Raw genomic sequence first — 17,434 nt, 5'->3', positions numbered from 1 at the left:
TCTGCTGGTTATTACAAAATGTCTCTGTTCATTTAGATGGAAGCTCAGTACCTGTGTTGCAAGACCAGTGCTGGTACTGCTTGTGGTTTGATAGAACTACTTAAAGAGTACTTAAGGGTTACAAATTTGCTCCAAGATCTCTGAAGGTGGTATTTGATATATTTTAACTGTGCAGGGTCAAAAAGAGAATTTATCCTTTCATACTACTTTCTTTATGTGGCATAGAGACTCTGTGTTTTTTCCTCCTTATGCACATTTACGTCGGTGCTGCCAATAGACACTGGTACCCCAGCAGGTTGGGAGTACGTGTTTCCATCCTGCACAAGGTTGCAAATCCATTGGGCTAGAGTTTTGCTTTCTAAATGTTACCTTTATATTCTATGGAAGGAGTTTGACTTGAATGTCAGAATCACTGTTTGTACAGTATCTCGGATTGTTGGGCTTTTTTGGCCTTACTGGTTGAGACATTCCACAGCAGTGAGAAGGTTTCTCCTTCACTGGGGACCTCACGGTAGTCCTTGGTAAGGCTCTATGTGCTCTTGAGGGGTAAAGCGAACTACTACATTGTACAGTGAAACACTTGGAAAAAACCCCAAACATTTTTGCGTTATTTATCTGGAAGAGTTTAGCATTCTCAAGTTTACTGGACACCAATGAACTCATCAGCCATGGTGATATTTTGAGAAGCTTGAGAGTAGAAGTTTCCGTTAGTCATGTGATGTTCCCCGTGGGTGACTGTCACATTAATGGGTTAGTTTCTTCTGTGGTTTTTCACTTGGTGAAGTGCTTAAAAATAAGTCTTTTTCCTCTGTAACAAAGTTTGAGTGTCTAAGCTGAAAACTAAAAGGAGGCTTATGATGAAAACGTGTGTTCACACTGTTGGAGAAAATAGATAAGGTGCTGTTGGTTTGTTATTTTTGAATACATGCAAATTAGGAATGAGCTTGATAGGATAAAGCATTTCAACTGTCTGTAACCTGCATTGTAAAAATGATCTGTTGCTATGAAAATTAGTGTAAAATCCAAATATAAATATTAAACCTGCATAGAAATATATAGTCACTGTAGGAAATCTAGTGATTTGCCTGTCATGTTTTTTGTGGTAATATGATCCTTATGTGAAAAGCATATATAGGATTAATGAGCTCTTGTGAAAATTTATTTAAACTCATTAAATAATGTAAATGTATTTGATAGTAAAATAACAACGTTTATCAAACTCTGGTTCAGAAATGGCTACTGTTGTGACTACTATAAAACTATTGTTCTGATTTAGGCTGTACTTTCAAATATCTGTTGTATCCTTGTTATAAAACTGTCCTTTCCAAATTAAGAAATGTTAATTTAACTAACTTAAGTTAACTAAGGGAGCTGTTCCTTGTTACCCAAGGGGATAAGGAGAATGTATTTTGCACCTCATTTACCTTGTTTATTTACTACAAACATCCTGATCCCAGAGACTCAAACACTTGGGATCTTCTACAAACATCCTAATATCTGCCTAGAGATGAAGACACTTAATTTCTTCTATAAACATCCTGGCCTCTGCTCAGGGATGTAGACACTTGGTCTTTAAAAAAGGATGAACTCAGTAGCTGATCGTCTTGATGTTGAAAATGTGTGATGAAGCAGAGAAAGGGATACCAGATAGGGAGACTTTGTGATTGTTTAGGGATTACCTGAAGGACATCCTTATCCTAATTAAGGATGTGGAAAGGAAGTAACCCATTTTGTGTTAAAGTAGAATTGTTTAATCTAGTGAATATATGTGTTAGATAGATGTAACAATTGTATTAGGTGGGATTTTGAGCATTGTTTTGTATAAATAGGCCTTTGGGGTCTTCGGTAGGTGTGCTAGTTTTGTGCAAGATCTTCCACCTAGCACCCTACGCAGAATAGGAGGAATGCTTCCTCTCTAAATAAAATACTTTGTCTTGGGAGTTTCTTATTATTAATTTCAGGTAACAGCCTGAGGTCTAAGTGAATATATCACAGAATCATTAAGTTGGCAAAGACCTTTGAGATCATCAACTCCAACAGAAAAATGTGTGCATTGTGTGCACAGTAACTTTCAGGCAACTCCAGCTTCTTTATTCCCTCGGTGTTCTACAGTGCTCTGATGGCTTCAAACTATTTTTGAAGCATCCAACTAAATCATAGGCTCATAGAATAGTTAGGGTTGGAAGGAACTTTAAAGATCATCCAGTTTCAGCACCCTGCTATGGGCAGAGACACCTCCCACTAGATCAGGCTGCTCAAGGCCCCATCCAACCTGGCCTTGAACACCTCCAGGGATGGGGCAGCCACAACTTCCCTTGGCAACCTGTACCAGTGCCTCACCACTCTCAGAGTGAAGAAATTCCTCCTTATGTCTAGTCTAAGTCTGCCCCTCTCCGGTTTATACCCATTGTCCCTAGTCCTATCACTACCTGTCTTTGTAAAAAGTCCCTCTCCGGCTTTCCTGTAGCCCCTTCAGATACTGGAAGGTCGCTATAAGGTCTCCTCTGAGCCTTCTCTTCTCCAGGCTGAACAAGCTCAACTCTCTCAGCCTGTTCTCATATGGAAGGTGCTCCAGCCCTGTGGTCATCCTTGTAGCCCTCCTCTGGACCTGTTCCAACAGTTCTATTTCCTTCTTATGTTGAGGATTCTAGAACTGGACACAACACTCCAGATGAGGTCTCACAAGAGAGGAACAGAGGATCAGAGGAATGAATCATTTAAAAAATACTTATCTAAAGACAATAGGCCTTATTTTTGGAGAGAAGAAAAATCCAAAGAAAGATACTAAATAGTAAGGTAAATAGTTTTCTTGCATTAAATCAGCCAGGTTTTCTGCCTTCCTGGTGTGTCTTACAAATAAATCTAATCCGAGTACGAGAGCTTATGGTTAGCAGAGTAGTACCAAACCTATGTCAATCCAAGTCACTATAAAAGGATAGTTCTTCAAGACATTAATTGCTTAAATGGAGTAGGAAAAGTGAGTCTGTAAACTCAAAAGTATGGTTGTGGATTAAAGAGCTTTATGTACAAGTTTACATTACACTTAGGAAGAGATCTTTTCTTCACATGATGAGCATCAGAAGACCGCAGACTTCAGGGTGGTGTAAGCTGAAACCAGCTAACAATGCCTATCAAAGTTGTTCTTGATGTCGTCTGTTAGCCCTTGGGTGAGAATCATGCTCAAATTGTGTAGTAAGAAACTTATTTTTGATGGCACTGGAATTGTGCCTTGACATTGGTGTCTTCTCTAGCAGTTCAGTCTTTCTAGAGTGCAGCAGATGTTGACTAAGTCATTCATGGCAGTCAGTTTACCTGGGTAGTTCCTAAATGTTTCCTGTAGTACACTATTCAATGCAGTTTTGTTCCTGTGCTCCTGCACTTTACTTCTTATTACTACTTTAAAAGTAGTCTTGCTGCTCCTGTTTTTGTCTAAAAACAATGACACCAGAGATATGGATTTTATAATAACCTGCAAAAAAAGCAGTTGTCTGAAAATCAGTAGATTCTGTGCTATAGCTGGGGTGTTTGGGAAGGAAGTAAGTGGTTGCATATGTGAAAAGGAGAAAAGTCAGAGAAGAAACAATATGTCAGAGTTTCTATGTTGGCTTCAATTGTTGGGCAAGAGTTTGTGTTTTGTTGTATTAACTACACCAACAGTTCAGGATGAATTGCTGGATGTACTCCTGGATATTCCACTTGGTGATTTTTAGAAGACGTGTATTGCAGATTTCTCTGTTCTCTGCTTGTTTTCTTCTGAGTGCCCGTTCTGAAAGTCATGCTACTAGGGGGGAAGAAATTCTGATTTCACAAAAGTTCTGATTTTTATTTCTTTATTAATAATTGTAATGATTGAATAGAAGGAAGATGAATGCCATTTTAATTACCTTAGATATATTTTCTTGAATGGTGTATCCAAATGCAGTGAGGAGAAAGTCAGTTTATTCAGGACGTTTATTCAGGTGGTTCCTGCTTCATAGTCTCTAAAAAAAAAGCTAATCTTAATTTCTAAAGCAAAGGAAACAAAAGTATTTGTTTTGACTAGACTGCATGTATATTTTCCTTGTGACAAAGAGCGATTGTTTTATTTCCTGAAACATGATTGGGCCCTAGGAGGGCTGCAAAGGAGAACATGATCTCTAGAGGTGCAACGAGCTTAGGTTTCCTTATAGCCAAACAATTACTTTCATGAGAAAATGCTGAAAACAAAATGTCTGATTAATATTTAACTGTCATTGCTATGTCTAAAGACTTCCTTTACTTGATGCCTTGTTCCTGTCTGTTTGCAAGCTGTTGAGAGCTTGGGAAGTTGTTGACATAAGAAGTCATGGTGGTGCCACTGCTATTATGTTTTGCAATCACCTGTTTAAATAGATCACTTTTAAATATGAGACTGTCCTCTAAAATGTTTTTTTTATTTGTTTGTTTTTTGTCTTTAAGATAAAGCACCTTTGTCAAAGAGTCTGTTACTGGTCCCAAGTGCCATCTCGATTCTGTTGACTCTGCTCTTCCAACATTATCAGAAGTTCTTTGCATACAACCTGCAAGCTATAAAAGAGGAATTTCAGGTAAGAGTCAGTTTGTTTTGTATGGGAAGAGACTGCAAACTGTGCTCTTCTCTGTGATTTTCTTTTCCCCTACAGTCTGTTTTTCCTTTGGTTCTTTCCCTTTGTTCCCTGTTGTAGACCAGCTTGTTCTTACCTTTTCTTATGTCACTGAAGTGTGCCACTTTTTAGAAAAGATGAGAAAAAATGATCTGAAAAGATTGACACAGCTTTTCACTTCTTTCTTTTGTCTGGGAAGTTATTTGGTTTGTATCATTTTTCCTTCCAGCCTCAGGCATTTGGAAGCTTGTGAATGAAGTGTGATTTAATCTGTTAATAATAGAAGAAGTATTTTGATATGAATGTCATTATCATATTGTGCTTAGTTTTTGAGGCTGAACAGGGCTATTGCGATTGAGTTCTCTGATTATATGTGATTCAGTTTAACAACAGAGGCTTTAACTTTCACTCTGTGACTTCTGTTGTAGGTAGTTGTGGGGAACTAAAATTTGCTTGTTGAATAGACTTGCTGCTTCTAATTTGAAGGTTCCACGTCATGAGGGAGTTTGTTATGCTCTGCTGAATTGGTTATTTATCTTACTAGGCATTTCTTACTTATTCCCAGTTCAAACTAAGCTATGTTATCTTTCAGGTGTTGCATCTTGTAAGGTTTTGTTCTCAGCTTAATTAAGAATCATCTAGTATCAGTTGTGATTGCTGAAACAATGCACTGAGAACTGATTAGGTAAATTCTGTGGGGTCTTAGGTTGTTTTTCTTTTTTGGCAATGGCAAACTACTGTGTAACAGCAGAAGGTCAGCAAATGCCTCTGCCATTATCTCACTCCACATGTTTTACAGCTAGATGAGAAGAAAAGTAAGCAGTCAACTGTGTCTTTGAGGATGCTGGTTGTGGCCTGATTGTTGCACAGTCTATGACCTTTTTTGTCAGGAACAAGAGCTTTATTGTAATGATGTTGACTTCAACTCTGCAAGAGCACTGTTCATGTTTTCCAAGTGTCTCACTAGTATTACAAGCAAGTGTTTGGAAAGCGGCAGAGAAAGTCTGAGAAACAATTCAGGTTTTAAATGGAAATTTTGTGAGTTTGGGGTTTGTTTGCTAATTTGTTTGTTTTGCATTTTGTCTGTAGAAGAGTCCTCTCTTTCCATTTGTTTGATCTGCTTTAAAACAGTAGTATCTGTGTCTTATTCAAAGAAACCATCTTTACCATGTCTTAAGCATAAATATTTGCAAGTATCTGTAGGAGCTGTGATACTTCTGTTGTGGTGCTTTGAGGAGTCTATGGGTTTGGTTTTTTTTCCTTTCCTGAGGTGGTTGTTTTATTTATTGGCACAGCCTTTGGAGTAAGCTGTGTATGCTATAAAATTGTGCACCTCTTGAGATCAGTGAGAGCAGATCATAGAACCGTAGAATAGTTTGTGTTGGAAGGGACCTTAAAGATCACCAAGTTCCAATCCCCCTGCAGGGACACCTCCCAATAGAACAGGCTGCCCCAGGCCCCATCCAGCCTGGCCTTGAACATCCAACCTAGCCAGGGAAGCATCCACAGCTTCCCTGGGCAACCTGGACCAGTGTCTCACCACCCTCATTGTGAAGAAATTCCTCCTTATGTCTAGTCTAAATCTACACCTCTCCAGTTTATAGCCATTGCCTCTTGTCCTATCACTAACTGCCTTTGTGAACAGTCCCTCCCCAGTGTTCTTATAGGCCCCCTTCAGATCATTTTACTCTTGTCTGATACTGATATTCAAATGAGAACAGTTTAAAGAAAAGTTGTTTAGAATAAATTCGCCTCTGGGCATGAGTTTAATGGAATGGAATTTTTCCAAGGGCTGATATTGGGTATGAGCACTCATCAAAGCTGATAGAGAACATAGGAGATAAAATGTGCCACCGAAGAAGAGTGCATTTGATTTGGAAAGCAAAATATGTACTGTCCAAATCTAAAGGATATTTGTCTCGATCAAGGGAACCCTCAAGAACAGTGAAGTGTGTAAAATGAAGATCTGGATGACCTTAGACCTGTGTATTTTTTAGGCTGGCTAAAATAAAGAGCAATTAGATTTAGAAGCTTTACGTAGTCTATGCAAGGGCTGTTCAGTTCATGTCTGTCGTGAAATGTTGAGCTGCAAGGTCACAGCCCTGCCAGTCTGCACTTCAGGAAAGGTGGTGCTCAAGCTCCTGGCTAGGTTTTAACTCTGAACATGTTGACGTGGGACAGCTAGAACAGTGAGGTCCCACTACTTTCTTCTTCTTCAGTCCTTTGGTGTGCCAGGGAAGTTAGACGCTGAAGGATCGGTTGATGCCTGAAGGCCTTGAGAAACATAAGGCTCAGGTAATGTGTTGGTACTCGAAGAGGAGAATGCCTAGCACACTGTGGCTTAGGAAAAGAAGCTGGTAGAGGCAAAACTGAGCTGTAAACTAGCAAGAGAGATGAAGGGCAGTGAGGAAGATTTCTGTAAGTACATCTGCAACAAAACAAAGGCATAAGGAGAGTGTGGGCCCAGTCCTTGTGGTGGCAGGGGACCCAGGTGATGAGGAATATGCAAAAGGCTGAAGTATTCATGCAGATGTATTTATTAGATTGTACTAATATGTTTTGCCTTCAGGCCTTCAAGTTCCCCTAAACTTTCTAGCAGCATCTGTGAGAGTGAAGCCGTATCCAACTTTGACAAAAATAGAGATAGGGATCATTTATGGTTGGACTCGATGATCCTGGAGGTCTTTTCCAACCTAGGGATTCTGTGATTTAACCCAACTATACATACACAAGATATGAGACCAGATTAGTTGCCTCTGAGGGTGCCATACGAGCTGGAAATGAAATTGTGAGACCTTTCTCTAGCATCTTTGAAAAGTCATGGCAACTGGTAGAGTTATCCGGTGATTTGAGAAAGGCCAACATCCCACCCATCTTCAGGAAGGGCAAGAAGGAGGATCCAGGTAACATCAGGCCACTGAACCTTACCTTGGTGCCTAGGAGGGTCATGGAGCAAATCTTCTTAGAATCTATATCGTAACACAGGCAGGACACAAAGGTGACTAGAAGCAGCCAACGAAGGTGAAGTGGACAGATCCTGTGGGTCACAATTGGTTGCAGAGGTGGTGTTGGCAACATTCGGTTTTTGTGCCCACGGGACCTTCTTTGAGGATTGAGGACTACTTGAAAGAAAGGGGATCCACCTGGTCCAGTGAAACAGAAGCATCTTTGCTATCAGGCGGGCCAGCCTGGTAAGAAGAACTTTAAGATAAGTGCAACACAGGAGGGAAATGACAACCCACAGTCAAGTAGGAAGGCAGTGTACTGGTTTAGCCAGCAAAGGGTACAGAGTGATGGGAACAGAAAGGATGTCGTAATCAACAAAACAGGACTGAGAAGGACCTACTTGAAGTAGGAATAAGGAAGTGCCTATGGGAGAGCATTATGTGGAACCACTTGCGTATGTTTTCTGGGAAATCAGTGTGACTGGGTGCCTCTCTGGTGTCTGTACACTACTGTGTGCTACACAGGGAACAAATAAGAGGAATTAAAGTTTGCATGCCATTACAGGGCTACAATCTCATTGGGATCATGGAAATGCGATGGGTTAGCTCACGCAATAGGAGTGCTGCAACAGGCAGATAAAAGCTCTTTAGGAAGCATAGGCAAGGAAAGGAAATGGTCTTCTGTGAAAGAGCAGTAGATCTGCACTGAGCTTTGTCTTGGAATATGAGAAGGTTAAGAGTTTATGGGTCAGGATTAGAGGGCAGACAAGCACAGCCAACTTTGGTGGTGGTGTTTGCTACAGGCCCACCCGATCATGAAGAAGCAGATGTGTTCTTCTTCAGACACCTGGAAGAAAGCCTCACGATTTCAAGCCTTGGCCCTCGTGGAGGGCTTTAACCATCATGATGTGTGCTGGGAGGGTCACACAGCAGGGCACAAGCATTCCAGGAGGTTTCTGGAGTGCCTTGATAGTAACTTCCTAACGCAGATTATTGAAGATCTGATAAGAGGACATGTGTCTGGACCTCATACTTAAAAACAAGGAAGAAGAACTGGTAGGGCATGTGAAGATCAGGGTCTGCCTTGGTTGCAGTCACCATGAGATGGTGAAGTTCAGAGTCCTGAGAATAGGAGACAAGGCAAATTGCAGAATTGCAACCCTGAACTTGAGGAGAGCTTTGATTTGTTCAGGGATCTGCTTAGAAGACTCCTGTGGGGTATGCGATCAATGTGTTGGAAGACAGGACTGCTATTCAGAGAGACCTTGGCAAGCCCCAGAAATGGGCTGACAGGAATTTCATGAATTGAAAGGTTGTTCTTCTGGAATGGAATAATCCCAACCTGTAACAGGGGAGACTGGAGCCGACAAGTGCTTGGGAAGCAGGTCTGCAGAGAAAGACCTGTGGATCTTGGTGGACAACAGGCCTCAACAGTGCACAGTTGCAGCCAAGGCCAGCCGTCTCCTGGACTGTGTTAGGGAGGGTGTTGCCAACAGGCAAAGGCAAGTGTCCTTAATCCTCTGGTTAACACAGTGCTCTAGATGTAGTCTCGCAGGTGCCCAGTTGCACGATCCTTGGTACAAGAAAGATATGAATGCACTGGAGCAGGTCCGCCAAGCCAGTCAGAGGATTGGTGCATGTGACATATAAGAAGAGGGTGACAGAAATGAGTGTGTCCAGCCTCAGGAAGAGAAGGCAAAGAGGAGACCTTACTATTGTCTACAAGTATCTTATTAGAAGCTATAGGAGAAGCCGGACCTAGATTCTGCTTGGAGATGCACTGAGGTAGTGCAGGAGTTAGTGGACACAAGGTAGAACATGGGAAACTCTGCCTAGATGTAAGGATATTATTTAGTTTTTTAGCCATGGAGGTGGCGAAATACTGGCACAGGTTTCCCAGAGAGGTTGTAGAATCTCCATCCTTGCAAGTGTGAAAATGCTTTTGACTTCATTTCAACTGTAGATTTCTTTTAACAGGTAGACCTCTTCCTTGTGAATATTTAATTGTTCAACAGACTTATTGAACTCTCCATAACATTCTACTGTCTTTATTCCTGTCCTTAAATGCATTTCTATTATCTGAATTCAGTGTTATATTCACTTTGAGCACAAATTCTGTTAAGAATTTCCTGGAAGGAACAGAGGCTTAATATGACCATCTTTTACCCTCTAGATTTGGAGACTTGTATGTGGGAGAACAATATGTCTTGATTTGAAAGACACCTTCTGCAGCAGCCTGCTCATTTACAACTTTAGAATATTTGAAAGAAGATATGGCAGCAGGAAATTTTCAGTAAGTTCTAGTTACTTTTTTTTTAACAGAAACTGTTTTCAGTGCTGTTTAGAATCTTGCAGTCTTGAATTAATCTTTTAATTTAATTTAATTTTAATTTTAATTTTGTGTAGAAATGTTAAAGGATTATAAAGAGAATTTGGTTTCCATAGATCTAAATTTATGTTGCTATTATCTTGGGGTCAGTAGACTATTCTAATTCAAGTTTGTGGCTGTATCAGTTGAAAGTTATCAGACCCATAGGATTTAATTTGGTAAAAAATTTAACTCTTCGTTCTTCAGTGCCTAATCATGTAGATCTGGAGTTATGTTGTGCTAAAGATTTTAGTTGTCTTAATTGATTGAGTGTCACGGTTTTCTTTTTTTTTTTGTTTTCTTTAGAGAGATTAAAACCTGTCTTTTAAACTGTCAAATTAATTAAAATTAAACTTTTTCTTTCCAGTCCTTTTTACTGGGTGCTTGGATGCTCTCAGCTTTGTTTGATCTTCTCCTTGTAGAAATCGCTCAGTATATATTTGGCATCACCATCAACAGCTTGCCTTCTGGTTTGTAAGTAGCTCCTAGTGGACTGGTTATTTTTTATATAGTTTCAAGGGGTTATTTTGTGCAGATTTTAATTAAGAAAACCTTTTTTAAAGACTTCTTTTTCATGTAACCCTTCAAATTAAATGTAATCCCCTTTTGAACTACAGCGTAAAGGTTCTTGGCACAACCATTGTATTTTCAAACATTCATTTCCTAGTTGTGATCTGTGGTTAATTAATTTATCATTTATCCATATAATATCCATCGCTAATCCCATTTCCACTGTTAGCGTGATTGAAACATGCAGGGCACAAATTATTGCCGCGTTTGGTTGTTTTTGTTCAGTTCAGTATATCTGAAAACTGCAATCAGGTTGGTGCTGCTTTCTTAAACCACAGACAGCACAACTTTAATTCATTTCTTTATGTTCACTTTTAAATGCCTATGCAGCTATATTAATTTCCTACTGGTATTTTGTATGTTTGTGTTTCAAAAATTGAGTGCCAGACCATGTTATTCCACTTAGTGCTTGCGTCTGATGTTCTTAGAGCTTTAAGGTATTTAATGGTTCAGTTTCGCATTACCTATATTTGAAATTTCTTTACTTAATAAGAGATGTAAAAGTAGAACCATAGAGTTTGCAGAGCTTTTGTGGTTAAGCTTCTGACGGGTGAGATCACCCTCATACAGACTTGAGTTTCCATGTGTTGCACGCTCTGAGGTAATAATAAAAGCTCTTGGAGTGAGATCTTTTAATATTAAACACTATTAGGCTTTTTTTTATTTCTACCTTTTTAATGTGTATCTTGAAAGCAGCTAAAGGCTGATATAATTAGGAAGAAAAAGCATGTGTTTGACATTATAAAGATAAGTTTTTGTAGTGTGTGAGTATTCAAAAGAAGTTGAAAGCTTGGATGGTGGTGCAATTACTCATGTTTTCTACCTTGAAGTTTGTTGCTGGGGCATAGGCTGCCTTGTGTGTCTGGACAAATTCAGTATTTTCATCTGTCTGAAAAGATACTTTGTGCAAGAGTAGGGTGTAATAAATGTGCACGTCATTCCCACAAGGAACTGATAAGCAGTTTGACTATTATACCTTTTGATGATATTTTTACCTATGACTGCAGAATATTGTCAGGTGCAAAGAAATCTTTGTCAAAGAAGTTTTTAGTTGAATGAAATATTACCTGCATATGCTTTCTCTTCAGGTCATGCTAACGTTGATATTGAGATAACGGAGCTAAATTTTAGAAGTGTGGGATATACAGTAGTTTCAGGAGCATTTGTTTGGGCAAATATAAAAAATTGATCTATACATTGCGTCATCGTTCCTCGGTGTTGTCTGCTTTATTATAATCACTTTTCCCTGTCTGAATATTCACAATGTTTTGAGATGACAAAAACATTGGGAAGTTTAACACTGGTGCTAGGTTTAGTTCATTTCAGATTTACCAAAGCTGTTGAGCAAATATAAAAAGGTGCAATTATTATTCTGCTTCTCTTATATTTACAATACAAAAAAATATAGCCATTACTTCTGGCTATAGAGCACTCTTCAGTGCAGTCAACATCTACAGTCTGTAAAAAGAATCACTGGTTTCCACTAAAAAAGTCCCCTGACACTTTTTTTATATCATTTCACTGTTCATGTTACTGAGTGACATTACACTTCCAGTTCGAAAACTTTTCCTGCGCACGCTTCGAAGGTAATTGCGGTAAAGGATTACGCTGATGACTCTGGCCTGAAATTGTTTAGAAACAATATAGTATAGTATAACATCCAAGCATGTACTGAGATTCATGAGAAAGGTGGTAAAGGCTGCCCAGGGGTTGTAAGTTGTGTCTGCATCTTGCAGCATCAGGAAAGCAAAGCAAATGTGGAAAGGTACAAAGCAGGTGAGAACTTGAGCAATCAGAGTCACTATAATTCTTATGGATCTCTCCTTGGCCTTGGGTTTCAGCTTGGAAGTCCTGCCACGAATAAAATTGTAAATAATGACGAGGTAACAGCCCATCATGATAAACAAGGGAATCAAAAAGAAAAAAATCAAGCGAGAAAAGTTCAATGTATTTACTTCCTTTAAATGGACGATATCAAGAATTTTCATGCAGGTAGTGAAATTGGAGTGTTTATCTGGATCAGACTGTAGAAACAGCAGTGGGGATGTTGTGGCAAGGGTCATTACCCAGATTCCAATGCAAGCCAGTACAGCTTTTTTTGTGTTTTTTAGTTCTTTGACATGTTTGGGTTGGACAATAGCCATAAACCTGTCTACGCTTATAAAAGCGAGCAACCACAGAGCAATGGCTGGATAAAATATAGTGAAAGCACCAGCAATCCGACAGAATGTATCTCCGAAAGGCCACATTTTTGTCCCATGGTAGATTATCCGAAAAGGCAAGGAAAATATAAAAATTATGTCCAGTAGTGCCACATTCATCATATACACAGTTATAGTTGTTCTCTTCTTGGTAGTGCAGCTGAAAACCCATAGCGCCGTAGCATTCACCAACAGTCCCACTGTGAATACAAAGCTGTAGAAGACCAGTGATGCAATCCTGTATTCTTCAGGGTGGTCATTTCCAGGCGTCATATTTTAATTAAATTTAGGAATAGTTGTTGCATTCCATAAATACACTAAAAAAACAGATAAAAAACTTAAAGAGTTATTGTCAGTGAAATAAAAGCTTTCCTTAAAACAAATGAGGACTGTTGTAGGATGGGGTTGAGTCATGGGGATTGTATTGTTTAGCTGTGAAAATTTGCTAGCTTTTTTGCTTTTTCTGACTACAAATACATTTTTGTGCTCTGAAGGAAGTACGTGTACTGTCAGGCTTCCAAGAAATAGCATTTATAAGCTAGTTTTAATTAAATATTTTTAATTACTTAAGAGATTTCTTATATAAGGAATCAGAAAGTCCAGACTGACCAGCTGCTTTGAGTGAGCTTCAGTGGCTGGTAATCAGATTGAAACAGTGGTAATTGAGGTAAGGGAGCTGTTTTCTAAAGAAAATATTTCTTCAAGTTGTCCCTGTTGAAAAATTAATGACTAAAACTGTAGCACAGGGCTCCATCGCAGCATAAAACTAGTTATGGAAAGAAATAAGTGAGCATGGCATGTAATGACATTTATATATGCAAAGGGAAGTATCGGCTTTGCATTTTATCTGTGTAGGAACTGCTTAGCTCCCTAAGGAAAAAGTGCATGCTGTTGCTCATAAATGATGCTAAAATGCTATCTTAATAGTTATGTTGCTTGTAATACAGTATTTAATCTCAGGGTATCAGAAACAACCACTTGATATAAGAATGAGATTAATAGATAAATAGAATTTCTACTTAAAAAAGAGGAAAGATGGGAAGCAGTGCAGTCTCCAACCAAGCCCTGGGTGAACAGCGTTTGTTGAGGTGTAAGTTGCTGGCTGATACTTGGGAGTATAGTTGTGTTACTTCTCTCAGCTTCTTGCTTACAGGATTCGGACATCTGAAATGTCCTTATGCAGCCTCAGGTAAGAACAGAAAGAGATTGTCCCTTGGTTTCCTGGGAAGCCATTTGAGGATTGCAGAACTTACCCGGTGTTTGCACGGGCGCTTCGGTTAACCCGCACCCCCCTGCTTTCCTGGCTCTTGCTGCGGTCACAGTTTCATGACATTGCATGGGAGGGTTCCTCTTGTTTGGCCTTCTACCCAGCCCTGTGGCAGCTCCATGAAGAGGAGGAGTGGGTTGTTTGATTTTCCCATTTGTGGCAAACAGCCACATAACTTCTACAGTATCAGTTGGGCTCCCAAACTGTTCTCAAGAGCACAGATCCTGTGTTTTATCTCCAAAAGTGGAGAATGCATTAAAAAAGTGCTTGTTGTTACTGCCCAACTGATTTATGCTGTCATCGTATGGTTACCAGGTACTTTTTTCTGTGGTATTAATAGGGGATTGAACCAAGGTTTATTAATCTAGCATCCTGGTTCAACACTGGCATATATCAGAGTATCCATGGTTTAACTAACTTCAGTAAGATCTATTAAATCTTTTTTAAGATTTGTTTCTGCCTTGAAATAAGTTTGGACACCTGGTTTTCTTACAATTCTCCAGTTTACAGATATATAAAGAAATTTTGCATGCTAATATCTAGCCCTACACTTCGCTCTCCAAGATTTTTCTTTTTAGCTGTGCAAACCAAAAAGGTGAGTTTCCCAATCAGATGAGGTCATTAGAACATATCGCAGAACTTATGTTTCATCTGGGAGAAGCTAGGCTTACCATACTGACAGAGTAGAGGTTTACAGGGCATCTGTATGAATGCCTCTAAAATACCTCATTGTGTGAAGGACACAAGAAGAAGAGCAATGGCTACCTTATTTAAAGGTAGATAGCATATGCTTGAAAGAAAACTTTTATAGTATATGCTTGTAGCAGGATTGAAATATTGTCTGCCATTCTATGCTGTTCCCCTTTCATTGCTGTATGTAAAATGGCCCAAATATTGCTTAATGCACCCCCCCGTCCCTGCACACTTTAAATGCTATTTTTCCTCTTCTGTTGTGTTTTCCTCTCTTGTTGTGTATGGCACAGTGCATATCTCAAGATCCTGACTGATTTAGCAGGTGAATTGAGTAGTAATGTATAGGATAGGTAGAACAATTAATTTTTTATAGATGAGTGCTAATAAACAGCAGGGATTTTGGTTTTAGTTTTGTTCTTCTGTCCATTGCACTTGCAGTGACTGTAATAATTTCTGTTACTGAAATAACCAGCAGGCAAATGTTGATGGGAAGAGGAGAAGCTGAATCTAACATGAGCTTTCATCAGGAAGACCTGTATATGTAGGTCATGTTTGCTCATTACTTCGAGTTTGTCTCAGCTTTGAGATATATCAAAGAGTGGACCTACTGCAACAAAAAGGATTTGTTTTGTTTAGTTGTTGAAGATACTGTTTCCAAACTTTGTGGGTTTAAATGCATGTCAGTTAGTCAGATAGTTGCAATTAGATATTTCTCCTAACTTTTAATTTTTAAGAATCTAGTATTTAATGTTTCTGTAGATAAGAAATAATGAGATTTTTTTTTTTAAAGTGTAGTTAACTATCTGGATTTACACACGAATGCAGATGTTCTGCTTTTTCATCGGTACTTGTCTGCACAGAGTTCAGATTGATAGCTCACAGGTCAGCCCAAGCAGATCTTTGCGTGCCTCTGGATGGATGGTTTTGCCTTAGTTGCCATCTTTCACAATGGGACTACTTACTTACTGGTGTTCATTTAAGTCCTTGCTGAAGAGCCCCTGGAGCCGCTGGTTTCTGGATGTCTGTGTTAATTCCAAATGATTACTCTGATGATGGTCCATATGTTCTATCAATCTGTTCTAACTTTTCTATGAGGCCCTGAATGCCTATCGTGAATCTCGAAGCTGATCAATGTGCTGTGTACAAGAACAAAATCTTTCAGAATAAAACCAAAATTAAATCTTTTCCTTCAGATTCTTACTACAAGTTAGGTAACACTGACTTCTTTTAAAGGACTGTGTGTGTATTCCGGATTCCCCTTTTCCCTTTGGCTGTCCTTTACATTTGCTCACATTTCCCTAAGGAGGACAACTTTCAGTGAAGCACAGAGCGGTCAAGCAACGAGATCTTGTCCTGGTTTTAGTTTAATGAAAACAAATGGTTGGGTTTGTTTTCCCTTTAGTGATAACATAAAACATGCTTTCAGTTATTAAGTATTATTTAATTGATTGTTAAAATCCTAAATAACAGTATTTAAGGCACCATGCTTTTACAAGTGCAATTGTTTTACTTTCAGTGTTATTTATAGAATGCCACTGATAGTTCAAAGTCAATTAAGGAGATTTCTTTTCTTTAGTTCTAAAATAAACTCCCATGTTCAACTAACTTCTGCAGAAAGAAATCTGTCTTAGCAACATACATGAACATCCAAGGTACTTTCTTAGCATAGCATAATACATTGTTACTCACCTTTTGTGCACTACATTGTTTCTTCAGAGATGCTCCTTTCATGTCCCCAAATCTGTAGAAGGTTTAGACTTCCTCTTCTCTGCTCAGCTTCACTTAGCTAAAATAGCCTCTTTTTGCAGGCAGGAAACAATGACGCAGTCATTGCTTCTGAGCTTTTATTGGTCACACTTACAAGTATCTTGCTAATATTTCACATACATGTGGTGTCTGTGAACTGATATTTCTGGTACCTTTGAACAGGCAAGCTTTTGTATTTCCAGTGTGGTTAAACTGAACTGTTATACTATGTATATATATATTTCTAATAACATTTTCAGATGTTTGTAGTTATAATGACAGCATATTTTTGGTTGATGTGTACATGCAAAGGTATCTGCAAGAATATGCCTCTTGATTATGCAAAAGTTTCTAGTAAGCGCAATGTAAATGCATTTTCTGTAGAGTGCATTTTCTGATTTTTGTGGAAATCCCCCTTTTATTTACATTGCCTTAGAAATCAGTCAGTCTGAAAGTGACAGGAACTACAGTTGAAATGAGAAGTTTTATTTGCTTGAATACATGACTTCGTTTATGCCTGTACTTACTGTATTTTACTAGCACAACAGCATTGTTTCTGTATTTTATTTGCTGTCTAAAATAATAGCGTGCCTATTTAAGAGCTTTGAAGAAAATTGCTGTATGACAAGAGGTTTTAGCCTTTGTTAAAATAGAGTGAAATCTCTGAGCTGTTTTGCTGCAGCAGATGTCTTTGATGGGATGAGAGCATTCACAAAGGCTAATAGGTAAAGAAGACTAATCTCCTATGTATTCTCCTTGGCAGCTTGAAAAAAGATCCAGTCTTGCAAAGAGACATTTGGATAATTCCAAATTCTCTGTAGAGTGCTTCCTAGCTCCAGGTCTCTGACCATCAGTCTTTGGGACATTGAAGCACACTAATGGAGATTTTGATACCTCTTGTGTCCTCCCTTGAAAAAAGCAAAGAGATGTATGTTGAGGGAGGAAATAGTAACGTTTCAGTCTCCTCCTGGCACGCAGTCAAGAATTTGCTGGGACGCGAACATGGTGCCAGAAGCAACAAGCAGTTCAGATGTAGCCAGAAT

The 17,434-nt window shown here is 39.0% G+C and overlaps 2 protein-coding genes across 6 annotated transcripts in view; one reads left to right on the top strand and one right to left on the bottom strand.

Annotated features, from left to right (window-relative positions):
• The window catches only part of UBAC2 (UBA domain containing 2), a 103,719-nt gene that overhangs the window by 9,134 nt on the left and 77,151 nt on the right, over positions 1 to 17,434 (top strand). For both annotated transcript variants that reach the window (XM_054074517.1, XM_054074510.1), the window contains exons 2-4: positions 4,438 to 4,565; positions 9,720 to 9,839; positions 10,282 to 10,388. In XM_054074517.1, the coding sequence (XP_053930492.1) occupies positions 4,438 to 4,565; positions 9,720 to 9,839; positions 10,282 to 10,388 (355 nt within the window). The remainder of the gene's footprint in view (positions 1 to 4,437; positions 4,566 to 9,719; positions 9,840 to 10,281; positions 10,389 to 17,434) is intronic.
• GPR18 (G protein-coupled receptor 18) lies at positions 10,430 to 16,448 on the bottom strand. Of its 4 annotated transcripts, XM_054074546.1 has the most exons (3): positions 16,335 to 16,372; positions 15,608 to 15,667; positions 10,430 to 13,002 (listed from the first exon to the last, which is right to left on the bottom strand). In XM_054074546.1, exon 3 carries the CDS (start codon positions 12,956 to 12,958, stop codon positions 11,993 to 11,995), a length of 966 nt encoding a protein of 321 aa, XP_053930521.1. In that variant the 5' UTR covers positions 12,959 to 13,002; positions 15,608 to 15,667; positions 16,335 to 16,372; the 3' UTR covers positions 10,430 to 11,992. The 4 variants fall into 4 exon arrangements, with proteins under 4 accessions (XP_053930521.1, XP_053930515.1, XP_053930510.1 ...); XM_054074540.1 differs by lacking the exon at positions 16,335 to 16,372 and having other exon boundaries at positions 15,608 to 16,320; XM_054074535.1 differs by lacking the exon at positions 16,335 to 16,372 and having other exon boundaries at positions 15,612 to 16,320.

The sequence above is a fragment of the Cuculus canorus genome, chromosome 1 (genome assembly GCF_017976375.1).
Source record: "Cuculus canorus isolate bCucCan1 chromosome 1, bCucCan1.pri, whole genome shotgun sequence".
Classification (NCBI taxonomy): Eukaryota; Metazoa; Chordata; class Aves; order Cuculiformes; family Cuculidae; genus Cuculus; species Cuculus canorus.
This window is presented reverse-complemented; position numbering and strand designations above follow the sequence as displayed.